The sequence below is a fragment of the Amblyomma maculatum genome, chromosome 1 (assembly GCF_055883805.1).
Source record: "Amblyomma maculatum isolate TAMU_Amacu chromosome 1, ASM5588380v1, whole genome shotgun sequence".
In the NCBI taxonomy this organism is placed as follows: Eukaryota; Metazoa; Arthropoda; class Arachnida; order Ixodida; family Ixodidae; genus Amblyomma; species Amblyomma maculatum.
In genome coordinates, this window is record NC_139344.1 from 422400763 (window position 1) to 422424519 (window position 23757).

The 23757-nt window shown below is 46.3% G+C and overlaps 2 protein-coding genes across 10 annotated transcripts in view; one reads left to right on the forward strand and one right to left on the reverse strand.

The window, feature by feature from the left end:
• The window catches only part of Ask1 (apoptotic signal-regulating kinase 1), a 177056-nt gene that overhangs the window by 7679 nt on the left and 145620 nt on the right, over positions 1–23757 (forward strand). The gene's annotated exons all lie outside the window — the stretch shown is intronic.
• The window catches only part of hgo (homogentisate 1,2-dioxygenase), a 44873-nt gene that overhangs the window by 6424 nt on the left and 14692 nt on the right, over positions 1–23757 (reverse strand). For both annotated transcript variants that reach the window (XM_084598021.1, XM_084598032.1), the window contains 9 exons: positions 18784–18872; positions 8232–8340; positions 7385–7444; positions 6695–6786; positions 6055–6089; positions 5876–5955; positions 4897–4996; positions 3681–3802; positions 2621–2725 (listed from right to left, as the gene is read on the reverse strand). In XM_084598021.1, coding sequence (XP_084454147.1) covers positions 2621–2725; positions 3681–3802; positions 4897–4996; positions 5876–5955; positions 6055–6089; positions 6695–6786; positions 7385–7444; positions 8232–8340; positions 18784–18872 — 792 coding nt within the window. The remainder of the gene's footprint in view (positions 1–2620; positions 2726–3680; positions 3803–4896; positions 4997–5875; positions 5956–6054; positions 6090–6694; positions 6787–7384; positions 7445–8231; positions 8341–18783; positions 18873–23757) is intronic.

Sequence of the window (23757 nt, forward strand, 5' to 3'; positions counted from 1 at the left end):
ACCCTTTTCCAAGTATTTCATCTCAGAGAAAACGATAACCAGGCTAAGGGAACTCTGTATCCATTGAGAAATCGATTGGTACACGGCAGCACCGGCGATCGAACCTGGTACCTCTAGAATGCGAGGCCACCGATTCGGTAAAAAAGGCCCCCAAATGTAATCTTGTGCCACACGAGGCGGATTTAAGGCTACCAGAAAGCAGAACTAATCACTGATCCGTTAGTGCAACGTTTGGCCAGGGACCCTTTTTCCGAGAATTTCGGCTTAGAAATGCTGAACTAGTACCAGGCTGGGGGAAATGTACACATTGGAAAACCGGTGTGTTCCCGGCAGCAGCTAGGATCGAGCGTGGTACCTCTCGTGTCTGAGGTGAATGAGCTCGCATTCAAACCCCCCATACCGCTTCGCACCAAAACTGAAAAATGCCACAGCATGGTTTCTACTGTTGTCAGAGATATTCATCCGATTATTAACTGTCAAGAACACGAAATATTTCTGGCTTTTATTTATACAATGACGTGTCTCGTAGCTATAAAACGTGAAGCTTCTATTCCACACTTTGCAGAGGCGGGACAAAATGCCAGCTTAGCAAGGGACAAAGTTTTCTGCATATTGTGTTTGAAATTTTTCAGTCCTCTCAGTAGAGTTGGCAGAGCTAGTTCAAGTCCATTGCACCAGTCTGGGCATTGTCACAGGCCTTAATCCCAGATTAAGGTTAATTTTTCGACCTGTGAATTTTTATTTATGGTGGTGCCATTTTTTAAAGGGAGCACTGCAATTTTCTTGGGGACCTTACTGTATCAGTTCCCACTGAAGCTTCGCCTTCAGGGACTGCACGTGCGGGGTTCTGCGCCCGCCCGTTTACTCTTCATGAGCTCCAAACCGTCAAGATGCTAGTGTTCAACGCTCCACTGTGCACAAATAAGCCCGAAAATAGCAGGGGGAATGTTCACCTTTCAAAGAGGCCATAAAAGATATCTCTTCTGGACAGCAAAGATAAAGCGGCATAAGCGAAAATCTTCCGCTTTGGGTATATGCGGTGTAGATACCGGAGGAGCCAGTTTATGATGTTTGACGTACAAATGTGACATATGGCCTGTGGGGACGCTATAGCGCATGACTTTGGATCATTCTGCTTTTCTTTAACTCGTGTTGACAGAGTGCAGCACATGGTTGCTTTTGCAAATCGCCTCCATATAAATACGGCCGCCGTGGCGGGCGTCAAACCGCGTGGCATTGCAGTCACCAGAACGCCATAGACACTGCAGGTATCTTCCATTTGGCTGCACTAGCTGTACCAGGTCAAGGAGTGCAGCACCACCGTCCTCGCTTTTCCGGCGTCTGCACTTAGCTCCTCGTTTTGTCAAGGTGCAGGACTAGTTTCGCGCAAGTTCTCACCCATCGTGCGCTCGCTCTCGAAGAGGTGCAGAAAAAATTACAGCATGATGTACGTGTTGCTCGGCCAAGAGCAGAGCATACGCTGCGCACTAATATTTCTGCAGAGTTTTGCAAAGTCCGTCCCTTGCAGAACCCGGATGGTTCGTCGCTAACGGATAGGCGAATGGTTGCATATACAGGGTATTTGTGCTGCATGCTGGCGATTAATATTTTGTTGGTTGCCAGGAGCGGTATTATATATGTATACCTGTGGCCACATACGTAGCGGTGGCTACGATACGGCACTTTCGCGCGCGCTGTCCTATGTAGCTTTTTTTTTATCATGTGTGGCACTGGTCTTGATCTAAGAAGGCGGGTAGCTGCGAGCTGGAAGTAGCTGCGATCAAGTTATTTCCGCCGTGCTATTCCGACTTGGCCGCTGACTGATGTGAGACTCGAGTCACGCTATGGCATGCACAGCAACTCTGCCCCATCAAACTTGTCGCCCTCGGAGTACATAGACTTTTGTAAGTCAATGATTACACAGTGCCACAAGGCACGTGCGTCTTTTCTGCACCAGCGCTTTTGGACTGAGGACTGGAGCTTTGGATTTATTACTGCTGAATCAATCAAGCGTGTTGTTAGACAGACTAATTTAAAGTAATACATTTGGAAACTGCTTAAAACGTTAATTCTCTTGTACCTAGCTACGTAAATGGCATCTGCGCAGGCTGATATAACGATCATGCAGCCGCGCGTACGTTGGTGAACTTGTCGCAGTCAAGGTCATTGTCTCCGTAGTCGTCGTCACTTTTCGAGTGCAGTAGGTCTACGCCAGCTTCGGAATTGGCCATAGTGATCGTGTTGTGGCAAGCGATACATTGTCGTGTACTGGGCGAACGTAGACGTCTGCTAGGTTGCAGAGTCTACACTTGCGTACTCATTTTGGCAGCTACCGTCGCGCGCCAGAGTCTTAACTGGTACTGCACGCTCACATGACCACTTGGCACCACTGCAGCACTTTTCAGAACTGAAGCAGCCAGTGCAAGCCAAATCGAAGGAACCTTGGGCTAACGCGCCCGGTTGCTAGTTAATGGCTCGAAGAGCTAGGCATGTATTCGTCACTGTAGTTGAAGCGTTATAACTTTAGCGACAGCAGAAACATAAGCAGCGGTAACAGTCGCGAATACTAATATCGTAAGAGAAAAGTATATGACCCATAGAGCAGATGCGTTCAACTCACAATGTGATCGAAGGAGACCGTGTTGACTGTGTTGAACTTGGCCAGGTCGTACTTGTACGGCACGTAGTTGCCGTGCCATGCAACCACGTCGAAGGGCGAATGGTTCTGTATACAAAATGAAAGCATACAGAGAATAAAACGCAATTTGGGGAAAACAATGTGAATATTCCTCTCGATGTCGCACTGTATGTAAGGTTACAGAAGCAAACACCAGACAATGTTGTTTAAAATGTGACCGGCGTCGAATGTTAAATTTCCGGGCGAAATGTGCACGGGTTTTCGCAGGGCAACCTCTTCAGACCAGTAAGAAGCAATGGTCAGGCCACGTAGCCAACAACGCCAGAACAAACCCCTACTGTCGAATATTTCTCGGACTAACGCAGCATGTTCGCCCGGCCCTCAGATAAACATTTTTCTACCCGTAAAACTTAACGTTGAATGGTGACCTCAGAGGTTGCAAAGAATTCAGTGAGAAACACGCGCACGTTATACGGATGTGTCACCAACGTTCTCTTTTTTTTTTTTTTAATAGAACAGCAGCGAATTTACTCTAATGCCTCGCATATGCCTTGCCAATTTAAACTGCTTCGAGATACTGCTGCTATTAAAGAGATTTAGCTTACCGTGATCCGCGATCCGCCACCGTCACCCTCTACCGCGCGTGGGCGGGGCGCACAAACTGATTGGTCCCGACGCAGCAGGTCTATGTGCCGACAACCAGTACCTGGCGCATCTATCAGCGTCAAGGGCGTTTGGGCATGCGCAGTGGAACGCGCGGTGGCGGATTACGGTAGCGGATCGCGGATCACAGTAAACTAAAACTATCTAAACAGCGAGCGCATTGCGTTTATCTCCGCGGGAATCAAAACTAAAGAGAAGGCCAAACAAAAACTACCTATCACAAACATTCATTTTGCCAGTTCACGCCTGCTTTAGTAAGTATGACGTGATAAGCAGAATTATGAGAGGAGATAAAAGATAATTTTACGCTTTTTACGCTGATCACCAAAATTTGCGTACGTGGTGCAATTTGGTCATAATTTTCGATGTGAAGACTGACCTGAGAGGCCTGGAAGAGGAATCCTTGGTACTTGCTGATGACCGCGAAGCCGCTCACATCCCGGTCCTCGAACCAGGCTGTGGGCGTCTTGAAGTCGCGAGGGTTGGCCAGCCCATTGGCACCTGGGAGAGTGTATCAAATGCCACGCGCTTCTGTCAGACCACACACGCTATGCTAATTGCGGTTAGCTTAAGAAGAAAACAAGCTCACAGGACCACTTTTGAAGCCCCTGGAAACCTAGTTGATATAAACAAAGTGGCAAGACGGATAATAATTTGACAGAACGGCTTGTGTTTTCTCACCTGTCAAAGAACATAGAGCGAGTGAGTTATCATGACAGAAACTCAACACTGATATCTAGCGACGTGCTCGAAACGCGGTCCAAACAGCCAAAGTCAGTTTCCTTGGACAAAATCTGCAGCTCCCATCCTCGCTTGTTTAGAAGCAATGAAAAGAGTAGCTGCAAACAATGACCAAATAGTTTCCTTAATTATCTGAGGCGAGCATACAATATTAATTATTTGATAGCTACCGGGAAACAATTAAGCCCCTCAAAGAGTTATTGAACACAAAATCAGGCTAACTATATCGATCCTCGTCCAATGAGTCGTGTTGACCCGCAAAATGCGTCATTCTTAAAATCCGCAGTTTTCTTTTGTTTGGAGGGAACAAAGGGAACAAAATTTAGCGCACCAAGACAAGGACAGAGAAAGAAGACACGCACAGCGCTACAGCTGTTGTACGTCGAAAACCCTTCCTTTTATCTCGGCAATCCTGCGCCAGAAAAAGGTTCTCTTTTCTGTTATCTCTCAAGGAATTCTCGCACTATACGATAGTCCGTACATTAAGAGCAACGTTGTTTGATGGGATCACTGGCCTGCTAGAGCATAATCTACAAAAAAAAACTAACCCCACAAAAACGCTGCAGTAACGCTCATGTTGTTCGTCCCTGTCACCTCATTCTTCGCATTCTGTTTCGCTAGCGTAATCCTTTTTTCACAAATACGTGCTCTTCTCTAAAAGATCATTATTCGCAGGCCTACGCATTAAAATGTGAAACACAGTTTCATAGTCATGAAGGCACGGCGGCGAGGCTTGCAAGCTTGCTTCGCATCTTAATCATAGCGTTTCTCGAGGCTTACGCAGTGACAGTTCTCATGAACGCCTTGTAAAAGCACACTGGTGGGCAAGCCATCACTTGTGCGTATAGTCTTACCAATTGGGCCAAGGTTCGGCAGGACGAAGTGGTTGTCGAAGACCTCGAGTACGTAACCACGGCTGGGACCAGAAACGTACACTTGGAAGCGCATGCCTTGCTGCAATTCAAACAAACATTATGCCGCATTACGTCAGCGCATTGCGCCATTGTTGAGTGGCATCATCAGCGATAGTAATTCTGTTTTCTTTCTGTCAGATTACTCGGCAGCGCTGTCAATGAGTTACAGTTAATGGGTTATATAACACGGACTTACACATAATATTTTTATTGCAAATAATGGCACTAGACGCAGCCAAGTCGTCACAGTTTCGTGTCACATACATCGAAACATGCGCACAGAAAACCATGCTGCTCATTTGAGGCTACAAACAAAATATTTAGTGGCTCAAAGGTGTCATCGAGTGACAATCTTGACGCATCACTTAGGACACTGGACGCGATATTGAACAGCTGCTTTTTTAACAGGAGAGTGTTAACTGCCATCAGAAAATCCGGCGTCGGAGGCGGCGTCAGCGTTGTGAGCGAAAAACCGCGAGCATGGTGCGCGGTATCAGCAGCTGACATGGCCGTGTACTGATTGGACGTAGGGTTACCGTGGTAGTCAACCTCCGGCTACATAATCTTACGTTCTCGCTATTCTCTGCTCCTTCCACGGTAACCGTGGTAAGTGTGGTTCCCGAAGCAGCCTCTTTCAGATTACGCATTGCAAAGCTCTTGCATAACCTCCTCAATGTACGGTAATTTTTTTACTGTTTATTTCCGCAGAAGCCGTCCTCAGGTTGGAGATTCAAACGATTTCGCCACACCCTCTCAGGAAAGCATTCCTCGGCACTCGTTAAAAACCCCTCCTTCCAAGGTATAGTCCCGTAAAGTCAAGTACCACCCTGGTATAGGCCAACTATGATTACTTCTACACCAATGCTACAAAGCTTAACAGCTCCCACTGCAAAAGAAGTTAAGAGAACACTCTGCATACCTGAATGACGCAGATTTCGTTCGGGTCGACACGCATCCGACCGAACTCTGTGACGATCGACAGACTGCCCTGCTGTGGAACTGCAAGGTCCAAAAACAACCGTGAGCCCATCTCACATTTACACCGCCCGAATAAAACAACCCGGATTGGAGGAAGTTCCTCCGACGGATATGACTTACCTATGAGGAAGTCTCCGTCGGAATTGTACAGCGCCCTGGAAAGAAGCAGAATTAGACATGTACTTAATGAAGAAAATTAAATATCTCCATTGTCCTCGCTATAGCCGGTGGCCGCTGAGAACTATACATGCATACATTATTTGTAGCACTGTTTTCAATATTGCTATTGGACAGCAACCATGGTAGAACAATAGTCAAAAGGTGAAGTCTCGAAGTTGAAACAAGGGTCAGAAGAGCCTGTTTTCCGAAAAATAAGCGAAGATTAAAATAATCGGGGGAAAATCTAAAGTATCAACAATGCAAAAATACCAAAAAACCTTACATAACCAACGGTTTTCCCGGAATAACCGCCCGGCAAGCAAGCATACGTTACCCAGGCGTTAAAACGTTCAGCGTCTAGAGACCTTCCTTGGAGGTCCTGTTTATGGACTCGACTTTTATGGTTTTTCTATTTCCGTTAGCCTATACTGACTGCTCTACGCTACAACTCAACTTCGACAGACAATTAGAATGCCTAACATGGTAATAGGGTACTTTCACTTCATCTGTGAGCCCGAAAAAAGAGTCAACCTTTCACATGCCAACGGCTCCGCAATAGTGATTGAAAGGTTCGCTATACAGAGCTATGATAAACGCGTACTTGTCCTTCATCGATATGTTGCAGCAGTAGACATGAATGGCGACTCCGTGGCGAGTTTTAGGATCACCAGCTCCACACACGGTGTTCAAACCCTGCATAACAAACAAGCAAAGGATCAAACCAGATACCTAGAAGATAAAAAAAGTGACGTGGAAAAGAGCCACTATACAGCCAAGTCAGGTTGTACTTATGGCAGTGGTTTAAAAGTAATCGCTTCGGTATTGTTCTTACGTACAAAACATTTCGGCACTTCAGAGAGCTACAACTGAAAGCACATTTATTGCATTAGTATAGTCTCACATTTGAGCACATAACATGGTGTAGAGGTGTTTCTAAGCCTCTCTGGAAGCCTATGGCACGTGCACACCTATTCCAGTCTTTGCAAAGCGCCCGGACATTAGTTTTTCGGCTCAGCGTTACTAGAACCAGCTTTGGTTTGGCTGCCCTGCTGACCATTTCCTTCGTCAATGAAAGCTTGCCTACGCAATTTTTCTCATTTGTCTACACTTCCCTCTTGTGATAATTAAGTCACTTTACGTCTCACCATAGCAAACTTGTGTTAGGCACCTTGTCCTTGATATTTTTATCACCGGAAACTTCTATTACCGGGGTATGCAAATCAAAAGGAGGGGAGCGCAGTAAACGCCAAAAAAAAAATGAAGCAGACAATAAGCGCTTCGGACAACTCACGTCAACAAAGTCGACGGACGCCTTTTCCAGCTCTGGAATGCTGAAGGGTTTCCATCGAAGCTGGAATGAAAAATGAAGTTCTACTTTGAAAATGAACACTTCCGGGTTAGCTCTAAGAAGAAATCGCACACCGAATTCGGTAAGAATCATACAGTGAGGCTAGAAAATCACGCTGAAACTGCATTGATATAAAGCCAACATGCACTGTTTCGCAGCTTGTTTTCTTTTGTTCCAGCCGTGTTTTGCAAGCGACGGCCGCGCAACGGGTTATGTTAGTCGGCACAAAGCCAAACAACTTACGAAACAGAGAAACCAAAACATGACTTCTATACTTACATCAGCGTGCATTGTTTTAATGAAGCAGCGAAGCTGCATCCACTCTTTTATGGCCCGGCACGCCGTTCAGATGCGGTGGCTAAGGCTACTAAAACGCTAGTAAACATCAGTAGAGTAGCCAGGGGGAGGGGGAAAAGGAGTCGGGGACGGAACATTCCCCGAAAGTTTCTAAGCGCTGCATCCTCTCCCCTCCCCACCTCCTTCCAGCTTTTTTTTTTTTTATTTTGTTTTCGACCGGCCGCGTTTAACACCCCTCAAATATTTTTTTCTGGCTGCGCCACTTAAGACATATTTCATCCAAGTAGAATATACTTAACGAGCTTCTTCTCTGAGCAAAAAAAAAAAAAAAGAATCCGTGCTCGGTATTGTCAAAATTCGTTCCGCTTTTGTAGCAAGCGGTGCTGCACGGTGAAAGGAAACTGACGTCAGAGGACGTGAACAAAGACAGTGTCAGGCTCTCAGCACAGCTATCCACAGCCCCGCACACCATCATGAGTCCATTGTCACGCACCTGATTCGGGTTCGGATGGTTGGAATTCCAGTCGATGGTGAGGTTCTTGTTGCCATTGTACTTGGTGAAGGGCGCATGCTGCACCGACGGCCTGATGCGGTACAGCCAGCTGCGATAATTGTGAGCACATTAGAGCATTAAAACGGGATGAAACAAAAATAAGAGGGAAAGAGACCAGCGTTGGGTGACAGCTAAAGGTTTCCACAAAACGCGCTCTAATATTACGCTGTACCTATCACAAAAATGAGGGAAGCAACGAAGCAGGAACTAGGTATAGATGACCCCTTCATCGAAAACATTACATCTTGAGCAGCAGCGCACGCGTGCCCACAAGTTAAGGGTAGGCCAAAGCGATGCCGCTTTGATGAAAGGGATGAAACTGCACCTCAGTTTGAAAAGCTTCATAACTTCCATTATCAAAGCGCATCGTTTTGACCTGCCTTCAGCTTCGGGCACATATTAGTGCACTTCAGCTTGAAAAGCTTCCGCTACCTGTACGTCATTTGTCAAGTCTTTGCGGATCTTCGGTGGGTTGCTTGTCAGGGTCAAAGCCAAGGCCACGGTCAAGGCCATTGTATGCATTTAGCGCAGCACAGTTTCCGCACTCGCTCGCTGCTCATGAGCGAGCCTCAGGCTTTCGTCGGATTGATTCCAACTTAGGATTCAGACCACACTCTGGATTTTGGTGATCTCAACTGGACCTGAGCTCCTATGTCAGATAAACACCTCATATAAGTCGAAATGAAATCTTTTATTTGCCATCAAGTACTGATGGGCAGGTTGCAGAAAAGAAAACTGTCTTTGGACAACTTGGCGGGTCCACAGTCCCTTACTTCGGCAGAGTGGCAGCATCACGTATACATACATATTCTTCATTAAAAGACATACACATACATATTAAATAATATGCAGATATAGTACTCATTAGTACAAATGTAGAAGAATACAGCAGAACTCGTTGCTACAGATGTAAAAAAAACGGTTAGCCAACGTTACATAGAAACCAAATAAATCTACCGGAGGTATTCGTAGGATGTCGTGAAGAAATCAAAACGGACCGAATTAGAAAATTTTTAAATTGTTGGTATAATGTACTTATAGGTCCTGTTTCCGGTAATTTGAACGTGACGTTAGTACCGACCAATCCTCGAAGTGCCTTGTAATTCAACTTGGGTTCTGTCCTGTATTTATGGTAGGTTACGTTGATTGTTGACATTCCTGTGGATTTCCTGTTTATATACATAGCTGAAGCGATATCTAGAGACTGTAAGCTGGAATTACAACAGAGTTAAAGAAGTCGATGTCGAGGCAGTATATGAAGCATTATATGTGTGTCGGAAGTACATTTTCTGTAACAAATGGATGTGCTCTATATTATCAGGTCGAGCCAACGTTTCGACAAGTGGACGTTGTGTTTCCCCATACTAACGGACAATTAGTTAAAATGTGTCTGAAAAAGTGAATGAAAAAGCAAACGCTTGATGCGTCTAAGAAGAATATAACTTAAACGACCTATTACACCTGCTATTTCACTTATTTTGCTTACAGCATGCTTGACGGGATTATCCCATGACAGGTTTGCAGAAAAAGTTACACCCAGACATTTAAAATTCTCGACTAAACCTCTTCATCATCAGTTCATTATAATATATTGATGCGGAGGCATGTGCCTGTTCTTCAGCCTGAATATATTCGCTTTTATTTCGCTTTCATTTATCTTCTTTGCATTTACTCTCGACCATTCCTCTAAGGATTTCATTGCACTGTTAAATTGATCAACGAGGATAACATCATTTCAGAAAGCTGATGACTCTAGTTGTTATTTGGCAAATGACTCCTTGAAGCCCATATTACGTAAGCTCTGGCCAATACGTGTTTACCTTGTGTGCTTGTGTCGATATATTCATAAGGAAGGCTCTTGAGAAGTGTACGAGAGACGGTTTTTAAGCCAGATAATGCCACGTGATTCAGATGAAAGGACGCCAATGAAAAAAAACTTGTAGATGTTTACCTATCCGTGAATAAAATTTCACGCCCTTAGCAATCGGCCGCAGCCACTGGTGACGCTTCGGTCTATGCACGCTTCCGCGCTTGGTAAGCTTTTCGGCAACGGGATAGTCTGTCTTCTTGTTCGATGGTACCAGCAGCCTGTCTGGCAAGGGACCGTCTCTGTATTTAACGAGGTGTGTGTGTGTGTGTGTGTGTGTGTGTGTGTGTGTGTGTGTGTGTGTGTGTGTGTGTGTGTGTGTGTGTGTGTGTGTGTGTGTGTGTGTGTGTGTGTGTGTGTGTGTGTGTGTGTGTGTGTGTGTGTGTGTGTGTGTGTGTGTGTGTGTGTGTGTGTGTGTGTGTGTGTGTGTGTGTGTGTGTGTGTGTGTGTGTGTGTGTGTGTGTGTGTGTGTGTGTGTGTGTGTGTGTGTGTGTGTGTGTGTGTGTGTGTGTGTGTGTGTGTGTGTGTGTGTGTGTGTGTGTGTGTGTGTGTGTGTGTGTGTGTGTGTGTGTGTGTGTGTGTGTGTGTGTGTGTGTGTGTGTGTGTGTGTGTGTGTGTGTGTGTGTGTGTGTGTGTGTGTGTGTGTGTGTGTGTGTGTGTGTGTGTGTGTGTGTGTGTGTGTGTGTGTGTGTGTGTGTGTGTGTGTGTGTGTGTGTGTGTGTGTGTGTGTGTGTGTGTGTGTGTGTGTGTGTGTGTGTGTGTGTGTGTGTGTGTGTGTGTGTGTGTGTGTGTGTGTGTGTGTGTGTGTGTGTGTGTGTACCGAGAGTAAATGGCAGCGGCGCAGATGTTGTTCTTTACCAAATAACATATGAAGACGACGATGTTCAATGCACAGCGCGTTAGTGAGTGAGTAAGTGAGTGAAAATCTTTATTTAGCTCTAGATTGGCTTGTCTTCTGCGGTTTTCAGATGGCTTCGTCCATCTTCTAAGCCAAAGGTCCGTTGGCCTTAGTCCAGGGCTTCGCTGGATGCTGCTGCCAGTTGTGCCCGCCGAATCAGACCTTCTTGGCCGACTCGGCGATCGCTGGAGAGCACTCCCTCTTAGTGCTCCGCACTCGGATTTTTTATAACGGGTACCACGCTTATCCTCTGGCATGCCCACGTTATATGGTACAGCGTGGGTGGTTCTTGGCACCAAGGGCATTTGTCAGTGTACTGTGTGGGATGCATTTCGTTGAGTACGTGTAGGTTTGGGTACGAGCCCGTTTGTATCTGCCTTCACGCGACTGAGTCCTCTCTGCTAAGGGAGTTGTGTGGTGGTGGGTACCGCTTTCTGCAGCCCTTGTAATAGTTTAGTATCGCCGAATAATCTTGGGGTACAGGTTCATTCCCCTCGAGGTCACCTACGTTGGATGCTCGGTAATAAGTGTACCCTCAAGCTATCCTGTCCGCCTCTTGGTTTCCTGTTACTCCCGCGTGTGCCGGCGTCCATACTATCGTATGCTTGATTGGTTTTTCGTTTGGTTGTCGTGTTATGTGGCCCCCAGAGCGGAGTATGCGGAGCGCTCTCCGCTCTGGGGAGAGCGCTCACAACGTTGCACAATAAATAAGGAAATGACTCGTAGCAGCTTAGTCCGTCCAACTGAAAAGCGATACTTTTTACCTGCATATTCATTGCAACGCGCAACTTAAAATAGGCACGAATGAGACTGTCCGCGCGCAAAAATTCATCGCTGCAAGCCGTGAGTCGAATAGAGCGAGGGAGCCCGGATGGGCCCCGAGTTTAGGTGTGTAAACTATTATGTCAAGTAATCGAGCCCATTTTTAGCCTAGACGAGTTAGCATTAGTTATGACAACTATAAAATTGTCGCGAGCCTGAAGGACAGTATTCGTGATTTTACCGGGAAGTAGACGCCAGCTTCAGAAGAGCACCGTAATTGTGCGTACGTGGGCAATGAATATATCTGGCATTCTGCTTCACTAGACGCCGCCTTTCTGGCCAGAAACTATGCCATTGACATCATAATTTACTCCACATGGCCTTAATAGATGCTGCTTCAGTGACATCTTCATATGATTGAACTAAGCGCGCCCGTACTACCTCTAAACGGTGTATGCAAAAAAAAAAACATCCCCCCCCCCTCCCCTTCCCCTCACCTCGTCCTGATTCACGAAAGGGAATAGAGGACACAGCCGAGCTCCTCAGTGACATACTATTTCATGTCCTGTCTTGTTTCTTTTTTTTTTTTTTTTTTTCATGCAACTATCGACGAATTTCCGGGCGCGAAGCGATACATTGGTGTCGAGGCTGTATACAGTGACTTTCAGTCCGCCCAGCACGTGATGCGAAAAAGCCGAGTTTCAACGGTCCCGCACTTTGCGCAGCCGCCCCCTAAGCTGCCCAAAGTGCGGGGCCGTTGAAACTCGGCTTTTTCGCTACCCTACTGTGGGAAATACTAGTTTTACCAAACCAAACCAAAACGGTCCCGCACTCGAACATCCGGCGAGGCGGAGAAGCTGCGAATCTGCCGAAATAACAGAATAACAGCCTCAGGGTCGAGATTGTGCATAGTACCCAGAACTGCGGCGCAACGTAGACAAACACATAGACAGAAACACAACACAGGAGCACACTACCAACTGTAATACGAAACGGAACCCTTACTTCCTATTTCACACTAAGCCACAACTTGGGAGTAGAGGAGGAAGTTGTGGCTGAGTGTGAAAGAGGAAGTCAGGGTTCCGTTTCGTATTACAGTTGGCAGTGTGCGCCAGTGTTGCGCTTCTATCTACGTGTTTGTCTACGTTGCGCCGCAGTTACAGGTGCTGCAGAAATAAGTTTAGTGTGCGAGCTCATTAAGGATTATTTTACACTGTGTTCATCTCATTAGGGCTGAGATGTTTCAAAGCGTCGAACGAGAGTAACAACAGAGGCACAGCGTACTGGAGGTAAGGCTATTCTTTGTCAGTCATAAGGTGTTCGGGGTGATCAAAATTATGAAACATTTGATGATGATGATGATGATGATGATGATGACCTGAGACAAAATGGCACGTACCCACGGCGGGGGATTGGCCAGGGTGCATTGTAGATTGTAAATTTTTATGTTTAAGGACTGGAGTATTCATAAGTTTCATAATTTTGATCACCCCGACCTCCTTATCATAAAGCGCCAATTTTTGTTCTGCTCTTCTTTCCCTTCGTTTTCATGCAAGGAAGAAGACTCGGGTGAGCGTGCGCCCTGTTTTGTCATCCTTCTGTGCAATGCACCGGTACCAAAATGTTCCGATATTTTTTCTCCCGTTACAACAAGCCTTTTTTTTTTTTTTAACCCCTTATGTACCACGGATGTGAGGCCGGGAAGTCAAGCTTTTCAGAATATCTGCTCCTTGGTTCGTTTGGCAAAACGTAATAGCGAACGAGCCAATCATTGCTTCCATATTTCATCTTGACAATTACCTAGTAATAATAATAATAACTGTAATAATACTTCGTTCTCGCACTCTGCGGGGCGCTGTAACACAGTGCAATACGTGAAATACATTAGAGGGAGTTTTCAGCACACTGATCTGCGGCTATCGGCCAGGGCCTAAAACCTCATAGTATTCGTAAGAAACCAGCAGCTGGCACACTGGATGAGCTCTTTGTGAAGATTCTTTGGATCTTATTTTTTGTTTTCCTCGCAACACAATGGCTCGTACACACAAGAAAGGTTGGCGGAGCTGATCATATAACATTGTACGGAAGGATAGGAGGCACGCTCATTGCTGCCGCGTTTCACTGCCATCTCTGTCTCCTTGGCGCGAGTCTGCAGCTGAAGCCTCTCACTGGTTGTTCTGTCCTACTGAGTCTGACCTGCTGTTTGTACTGGCTGCAACACCCGGTTTATACATCCCCTCTTCATCTTCCCCTCACAACCTTTTTGTTACACCAGTACTTCTTTACTCACATAACATCCCGATTTTGCTATTACCTTATGAGAAAGTTATCCAAGACTGCAGTAGGTCTCAATAAAGGCGACAGCTTGTTTCACCGGTACAACCTGCAGCCACATATAGCCTGTTGTGGTGCAGAATATGACGTCACATATTTTTAGTCAACGGAGGAAGAAGAGTGGGAGGTGGGGAGTTGCAGCATGGTCAGCGAGAACACGCCGAATATTTTTTTTTCTTATCCCTAGGGATAGCCAATATCCATCATTCAAACGTATCGTTTTCTTTTTTTTTTCACGTACATTTCAGAATATCACATTATGTCATGTGCTGGCTGTTTCTTCGACGTGTTAGAGCACATGTTATCATTTCTACTATAGAGATATGTCGCTCAATGCCACATGTCATTATCATATATATGCATCATTTATCTTCGCATGTTGCCAGTGGAGCGGCAGCAGCAGCAGCAGCAGCAGTATTTCACTTCCCACTACCCCTTTTGCTTATGTAAACCCTCAAAAAAAAGCATTGCGGTTGATATGATATAAATAGTTCGGCGGGCGGCGATGGTGTTTCAGTTATGCTCGAGCATATACTTGCTATTTTCCGGAGAAAAGCTCATTTATTTCTTGCACTTTCGCGTTGCAGGCTCCTCGTCAGTTAGGCGAAAAACAAGGCACCCGTGTGCAGTGCGACGCCAGTGCACGTTAAAAAGCACCAGGTGGTCCAAATTTCCGGAGCCCTCCACTACGGCATATCTCATAGCCTGAGTGGCTTTGGGACGTTAAACGACATTAACCGACCAAACCTCCTCATCAGTTCCAGATATGAACATGCAACATAAGTTCACACGACGTACACCTTTTTTTTTTTTTTTTGCTTGTAATTAACGCATACGCTCACTGGAGCCCATGCAGAGATCGATAACGGAAAATATGCTTTCAATAATGTTCACTTCATTCAAATTTGAAAAACGCTTTGTTTTTAATTCTTGATCAAATTCAGCTAGGACATCGCACACGTATATCAAAATTTGCCTGTGTAACTTCGCATAAACAACTCCTAATGGCGTATACGCCCATCCAACCCCTGTATCATGTTAAACAGAACCTATACTTCGTCTCACAAGATTCTTGCAGCACTGAGAAAGGCAGAGGCACCCCGGTCCAATCAAAATCACACGCACTACAACAGGCAATTGTGCTCCTACGCGCCTCTCGCCCCCTAAATTGGCGGGGGTGACAGTAGGAACACAATTCTCTATTATAGTGCGCAGAGGCGAGAGGCACATAGGAGCACAACTGCAAGGGCTCATCTGCCTTTCGCAGTGCTGCAGATATCTTGAGACGAAGTATATGTACCCGGCCATAGGACATAAAGGACATATTCACGCCTCCGATATCTCCTAAATATATCGCACATGCGACATACAGAAGATACAGAAGCATGGCTTATTTACATGTATAGAACCAGGACACATATAGGTATTGTGTGCGTCATCCTACTGGCCTTGAATGCTTCTTTAGGAGTCCTTTATGCACCACATCAGCTCCTGCATACTCTCATATTATTTCATACAGGATCTATCAAAATCGTATATTGTTTTTTTTTTTTTCAATAGAGAGCGGGTGCAATTTGTAAAGCATATGGCATGCATAATGGTGTGCACGTGCATTTTGTTAGCATGTTAGATCATCGTCCTCAATAATGCAACTGCATCCACTCCAAGGCTAAATAAAGTCTCTCGTCTTCAGTCATGCCTAAAAATTTAGGTATGTCTTCCTAACAATTTCCGCTGAGTCATTTACCTTCACCTCGGCAAAGTCAATGATAACTCACGTTTTTGCAGTAGCTATCATTAATAATTTTCTAGCACATGTTTTTTTTTTCTTTGATTGTGACGTACGACCACTCCAGCGAAGGAACGCTGACAGCTTTATGTCAGCGTAGAGGTGAACGACATACGAAGCTGAAACATCACCGGAAGGTGCTAAAGATTAGAAACCTCCAGGTACAGACTGGCTCGTTCGCGCACGACGGCGCATGTTTTGATTGGACGTTTTCAAGCTCGCCCGAACGACCTCAGTGTCGGGAGAGGAGGACATGTCGCTGCAAGTGTGACGACCAAGGAAGAAAACACGCCTCTGATAAGTGGCGTGCAAGAACCTCGAGTATATCGGTGCCTCGCCGCTTTCGATACTGCATGACAGCCTTGAAGCACTATCGATGTCCTTCGGACAGCTGCCGGTACGTGCAAAGAGAGCGACCAGGGAAATGTCGGCCTAGCATACACACTTCTATCACAATGGGGTTCAGAAGATATATAGAATATCACTGACAGTGCAGACATTGGTTTTGTTTGGCTTTCATGTTTGCTTTGGATTATAGTGCTTAACTCTAGGAAGCGACATGGTACATGAGGGACGCCGTAGTAGAAGGCTTCAGAAATTTTCACAACTTTGGGTTGCTTAACGTGCCTTGGCATCGTACAGTACACGGCTTTTCACGCTCTTTCTCCATCCTGAAAGCGGGGATCGATCTCGCGCACTCAGAAGCAGCAGGATAGCGACCTAACCTCTCAACCTTCGCTGCGTGGCGAAAGCGTAGTTATGTTAAATGGCCCGTGGTGAGAAGAAACAAAATCGCATCTATTGAATTTTGTTGTCAGGAAAGGATAAGGGGACGGCCTGAGGGAACGTGACCATTGCCTAATGCTACTACACTCTAGAGCTCAGCTACTTTGGTCATCTGATGAGAAGAGAGGAGTCGCTGGAGAAAGATTTGATGTTGGGAAAGGTTGAGGGTCGCCGGAGAAGGGGTAAGCAGCGAACGCGATGGTTAGATGGCATCCTCGAGGCGCTGCCACCTTCCTAACATCACATAACTTCATCATGTGATGTTAGGAAGATAGTGAGAGACCGGAAAGCGTGGCGTGATATGGTCCATAGGGTCACGAAAAGTCGGACACGACTGAACGAACTGGACTGGACTACACTCTAGACAAAATGGGGACAGATGTATGGTGTAGGGGAGGTAAAAATTCCGGGATACAAATGAACTACACAGAGTGCTCTGGGCCATGCGAATGGCCACGTGCACAGAGGAAGGCAGAAGTTATACCATTTCCAAGAGTGAAATGTGGATATGTGGGCGCCCACCCACCCCCTTTGTAATGGGTATACAAGCTTTGCCCTGGCCTAGTACAGTGAAATGCTTGGGAGAACGAATGTTGGTCTCGCCTTGATCATGTAAAGCAGTTATAGTTAAGGCCCGCAATGATGGCGGAGTGTTTAAAGCGATCGAATGCTGAAGCCAAGGACACGATATCGTATCCCGCCCGCGACGGCCGCTATTCGACGGAGGCGAGACTCAAGGCGCCCGTGTACTGTGCGATAACAGTGCACGTTAAAGAACCCCAGGTGGACGAAATTTCTGGCATGCTCCAGTACGACCTCCATAATACTCTGAGTCGCATTAGAAAGTTGACCCTGAAAACCAAATCAAACCAATTATCTTTAATTATGGCATTTTTGAAGCAACTCTTCCTGCGTTAAATTCAGATTATTATCAATCATGGTGTATTATGTCGTTACATTACACAGTTTAGAGAACCTAATACCTTGCCTTCTTGTTGTAAAACAAAGTAGTATTTTACCTGTAATGACTATCTGTGCAAACTGGTTGCTGTGATCAGGGAAGACAACAAATTTTATACATATGAAAGAAGCCAACTTTCATTGAAGTCCAGAAAATCCAGGCTTGAACATTTGCGCTAAATCAGGCTAGAAACAGCATGCAAGACTGAACGCAAGATAGGGAACGACATTTTTCTAAACACCTCCAGTGGACGCTTCGGTAAGTTCTTTGAGATGGAGAAGCAGAGTGCAAAGGAAAAGTTCATTGAAAGCTTGTCAGGCCAAATATAGCGCCTAAATTCATGATGTGTCATCGCATACTTGAAATCGTCATATCATATTCCACTGCCTATATGGGATAGGACGTGGCACCCGTCGAGTTGCTGCTGCACACCCCGTCTAATACCACATAAAAGCTTAACGCTCCAGCGTATAGAAATCTATATGCATCCGGCCTGCTCTAAATGTTTAAAATGTGCGCGAAGAACAGCAACGACCGAAGGACACACACACGTGACAGTATAGAAATAGCTCCTTGTTGCAAGTTGTCTCAACAACGCGGGCCGCATAAGGACCATTGGTCAGTTCAATGGGATAAAAACCTGCGGCGTGATAGCCACTTAATTAGGCACGCCAATGATCAGTTTAAGGCATGGCGGGTTCGAACCTGTTTTGAACCCAGTTTTTGTAATCTACCACGCAGCTCACCACTCCTACGGCGCGCTTCATGCGCCTCAGATGCGCTCGTTACACATAAAAATCCACAGTCGAACAAGTAAGATCATGGATCCTAAATGAGACTCTTGAACTGTCTGAGCTACTCCGGCTTGCATGAGGTCCAGTACAGATAAAATTACTCCGGCTCAGCGGCGTCACGAAAGCAGCCTAATGAATTACAACGTATATAGCCGGCTTTCAAATACACCCTGGTCATCATCATATCCAGTTTATGCATTCTGCTCCTTAGTTGCAAGATCTGCACCTGACATTGAAGTCCATCAGCACACAGTCTTCCTGGTGGCTAAGATTTCTCCATAGGCTGAAGTGTTCCACTCACCTTCTCTTGTTGGTCTCTCGGGGAGCCGTAAAGGCGGTTCCGGAGAGCTGCTCTGCGTACAGGCCGTAGGGACATACCTGCGGGTTGTTCTGCAGACAGTGGAAACGCGCGATATATATAGAGTGCACCAGGCATGATGACAGGCTTAGTTTCTCAACGCGAAAGAAAATAAAGGTCATAGTTACGTATTATTCCAGAGTGTAGTTAAAGATAAGAAATATATCCAGCCGCGTGCATATAACAACCGTTGATACAGCCCTATTAGCCGCATGTTATTGTCGGAATGGTCCTTGTTATGAATTCTCTACGCGAACATAATCCGTGACAGGCACGGTACACTGCAGTGGGGTTATCATGAAAGGTTTTTTTTTTTCAGACTGACTACTACTGTTTTTTTTTTTTTTTTTTTTACTGCATTGCGGTTATTTGGGTCGGGCTACAATGATGACCAGGATTCACAAGTAAGGGCGGAAATACAGCTCTGCGATTCTTGAATACTTGAGTGTGGGACCGAATCTAGGGGCGCAAATACAGCTCTACGATTCTGAAAAAAAAAAAAAAGTATGATTCCATCTTCATTGAATACTCAAGTGTAGAACCGAAATTGTGTCAGAATTCAGGCATGACAGCAACAATATATAACCAGTGAAGCCTTATTATGGAGGTTATGATGCTTTTCTTTTTTTTTTTTAGGCGAACGAGGGCTGTGGCGTGAGGATGTATGACCCGTGAAATGCGGATGAGCCGTTTTCTGAGACTTCTGGAGTTCTTAGAGCAACTGAAAATTGTGCGTGAGCGCACCCGCATATTCATGTCACCATGCGTCCTCATTTAACTCGCCCGCCTGCGAGCTGCCTGGCCACACAGACGCCTCTCTTGAATTCCTGAATTCCTCAGTGAGACTTTCAATGCTGCGCTTGACTGACTGCTCAGCGCGCGACATGCGCGTACGCTGAGGAAAGGAAACTGTATAAACACTGTTGACCACTTGATGCCGAGTTCGATGTCGCCCAAGGCCTGCAACAGCAAATTACTGCAATCATGTTAAAGCCGCAGTGACAGGCTAGCTGTATAGAGGCCGCCTTGTCATCGATCCTCAATAAAGGCAGCTCAATGCTCTGATGTCCCTGCGCGCACTCTGCTTCCAGATAATACGTTCTGGCAGACGGTCATGCCACCACTTATTGTACTCTCGACCTGATGGCCTCGCAGTGTTTGACCATCGGCAGGATCGTCACCAACCCCGACAAATCTTCTTGTTGTGGCAATAAAAATACGAAGAAAAACATTACAGAAAATGTTGCATGAGAAGTCTCGGGACATTTTCAGCGGTTGTTTCACATGTTTGAATAAAATAAGCATTAAATTTGTAAGTTTCTATGTTGTAATAAAGCCTAGGCCTATAATACGACGTGGTTCCTCTGGCTATGGTACTTTTCCCTGACATCGGTCGTTATCTTCATGGCATAATCACCAGCCGCTGACGGCAGGTAGCATATGTACTAATAAACTGTCGCTGGTGGTCTAGGAGTCAAACATAGCACTGTCACGTCCTATAACACTTTTACCATCGCTCTATAGCAAAGCACCTGGAGCAGGCCTTTGGAAAATTTCGGGAAAACTGGCTTAATTTGGTGACTTAAATCGATGCGTTGTTACGACCAAGCATCCGCATTTGCGCGCTCTATTGTTCGCCTGTGGGCATGGATAAGTGCTGTGAATATGTGGTGATGGTCCAATGGCTCTAAGTGAGCCTGTTTCCAGGAATCCTGTTTTGTAAGCCTGTTTTCCTTTGTGGACACTCTGCAAATGCCAAATTGACCCTGCCAAGAGAACGTCTGGAAAAACACAAAGAAACGTCCCCCTGCGGGAAATGCAGGAAGTGCTTTCTTTCTTTTGTTCACCCTTCCAGTCGATAAGCCCTATCGTCCAGTGAGGAATGCCTACTTTCCAAAGGAGACGACAGAGTGACATGTCCGCTGACGTGCAGGACAAGAAAGGAGCATGACGCATACAGCCATTAAGTGATTTCCCAGGAATGCAGGAAAGATTTGCAATTGTCGAAAACGGACAATGCTGGGAGCGGATGCGGCGCCACGTGCACTCGGGTTTCCGAGAAGTCAAACCACTTGTCAGAACCAGCCTGTGGTTTCTTTGCTGAAGAATAGAAATGTACCTCCTCTCCTCGCCGTTCCCAAGCTTTTCCCGCCAACAAGTGATCACGCCCAACGAATGAATGCCGGACCAGTCAGTGCTTCAGACCATCAGTGCAGTGATGTGTTCGATTGGATGCTGATACCTGAGGGGCGTGCCCTGGATTTTGTTGGTCAGCATCTTCAGAGAGGGGCTGGACATAGGGGGTTTTAAGGACGCTGCAGAGCACGAAATGTCGCTCTGAGCCCTGGGTAAAAGGCTCATCCAGTCGCTTCTCGCTATGAACTCTTAACGCTTGCCATTTTGCTGATGTACCCTTCTTTTTCGTGTAAATAATCTTGTAAATAAGTTTCTCAAAGTGCCATTAAACCTGCTTGTACATATTTCACCAACTTCGAAGATTCAATCCTACTTCAACCCCGAGTCTCTGCACGCTACCAAGTGAAGGCCGGGTCGACGTAGCCCCAGCGTCACGACAACTGGTGACCAGCGTTGGGATACTGGATCTACAAGCTACAACATCTGGTGATTGGAGGTGGGATCTGAATCTACAAGCCACAACATCTGGTGATTGGAGGGGGATCTGGATCTACAAGCTACAACATCTGGTGATTCGAGGTGGATCAGAATCTACAAGCCACATCTTGTGATCGGAGGTGGCATCTCAAGCAACAAGCAGGCGCAACAATCGGCCAACAAGAGAGCAGCTCGGAACATCGATCGCATGTGTGGGTGAGTGCTTGGCTTTTCTTCTGATGTGGACCAGGTTCTAGAACAGGGTTAGATTTTAGAACTGGTAAAAAGTGTTGAAACGCCTTTAGGTTTGGTAGTTTGCACTGTTGTTTTGGAAGTAGCCGACACTCGGAGCGATCATGGACCTACAAAAGCTGCAGAAACCGGACCTGTTGCTATTGTGTGAGGAATTGGGAATTGATACAAGTGGTTTGGCACGAAAACCCTTGATTATAAAGGCAATCACAGATTTGGGAGCCGATGATGAGGAGCTCAGTGAAGCATGGAACCTCATCGCCCAAAAAAAGGAGGAGCAGCTCAGACAGCAGAAAGAGCGGGAAAAAGAAAGAAATTGGTTACAGGACCGAGGCGACATTAAGTCGGCAACTGAAGCTGCCGAACTCATTGAGGAGTACGCTTCGCGCCGACAATTCAGCAACCCAGCAGTGGATAGGCCCCGCAATCCCAAGTTCAGTGTAAATAACCGTCAGAAAAGGCACTTTGCTAGATTTGCAAACGAAGAAAGGAAGGCTTCTTCAGGCAAACGCCCTAGAAAGGACGGTAGTGAGAAAGGTGGGGAAGTGACCAACGCGCAGAACACAAAGAATAAGCTTGAGGCTAGGAAGCCGCTCACATGCTTTAGGTGTAATGAGCAGGGTCACATTGCCGTCAACTGCCGGAAAGAAAAGATTGCTTTCTCGTATGTCAGGGACTGCGATGAAAATGTGCAGCTTTTAGAACCCTACCTGCATGACCTAGTAGTCAACGGGAAGCCTTGCAAGGTACTGCGCGATTCGGCCGCAACGATGGATGTTGTCCATCCGGCGTATGTATCGCCTTCCGACTATACAGGACAGTGTGCATGGATCCGACAGGTAGTTGAGGAACAGAGTGTGTGCTTGCCGATCGCGAACGTGGTCATCGAGGGCCCTTTCGGCGAATTAACAACCGAGGCTGCCGTTTCAGGAAAGCTTCCTAAGTGCTATCCGTATTTGTTCTCCAACAAATCGGACATGCTGCTGCGAAAGAGGGGCATCCTTTTCGGAGACAGAGTTGTGCAAGCCTTAACACGTTCAAAGGCGCGAGAACTAGCTACACTGCTCATTCCAGAAAAATCCACAGCGGAGGAAACGGCAGTTAAAACAGTGGTAAATGCGGAGGATAGCAGGTCAGAAAACTTTGAGAGCGAGGCATCTCAGATATGTCAACTTGAAAGTGAACTTGATGAGACGCGGAATGAGGACGTTCTTGAGAGTAACCTCTTGCCGCCAGTGTCTAGTAATCTCACGAGACTTTTAAGTGGAACCCGAGAGGACTTAGCTATAGAGCAAGCCAATGATCCCAAGATACAGGAGATAAGGGAGCGCCACCGCGCCACTAAGACAGCAAACAATATTTCTTTCGAGATGAGAAAGGGAGTGCTGTATCGCTTATTCAAGGATAAGCGCGGAGTAGAGCGGGACCAATTAGTCGTTCCCCAAAGGTACCGCGGAGACTTACTGCGACTTTCCCATGGCAGCTCGTGGTCATGTCACCTTGGAATAAAGAAAACAAAGCAGAGGCTGTTGCAAGAATACTATTGGCCTGGATGTTTTAAGGACACGGAAAATTTTGTACGGTCATGCGACACGTGCCAGCGGGTTGGAAAGGCGCAAGATAAGTGGAAAGCTCCGATGGTGTTAGTACCAATCATTACCGAGCCGTTTCACCGGTTAGTAATAGATGTAGTTGGGCCACTTCCTGTGACAGAGTCAGGGTACCGTTATATCCTCACTATGTTATGCCCAGCCACAAAGTTTCCAGAGGCTGTTCCGCTGCGCGAGGTGACGTCCGAGAGTGTAGTGGATTCGCTGCTGTCAGTGTTTGCACGAGTTGGATTCCCTTCCGAGGTCCAAAGTGATCAGGGTAGCGTTTTCACGAGTGTCCTCACCACCTCATTTCTCGAGCGATGCGGCATTAAGGTAGTGCATAGCTCGATCCATCATCCGCAGAGCAACAACGTAGAAAGATGGCACTCTGTTCTCAAACGAGTCCTGAGGGGACTGTGCTATGAAAACAAGCGCGAATGGGATACCTGCCTGCCTGCAG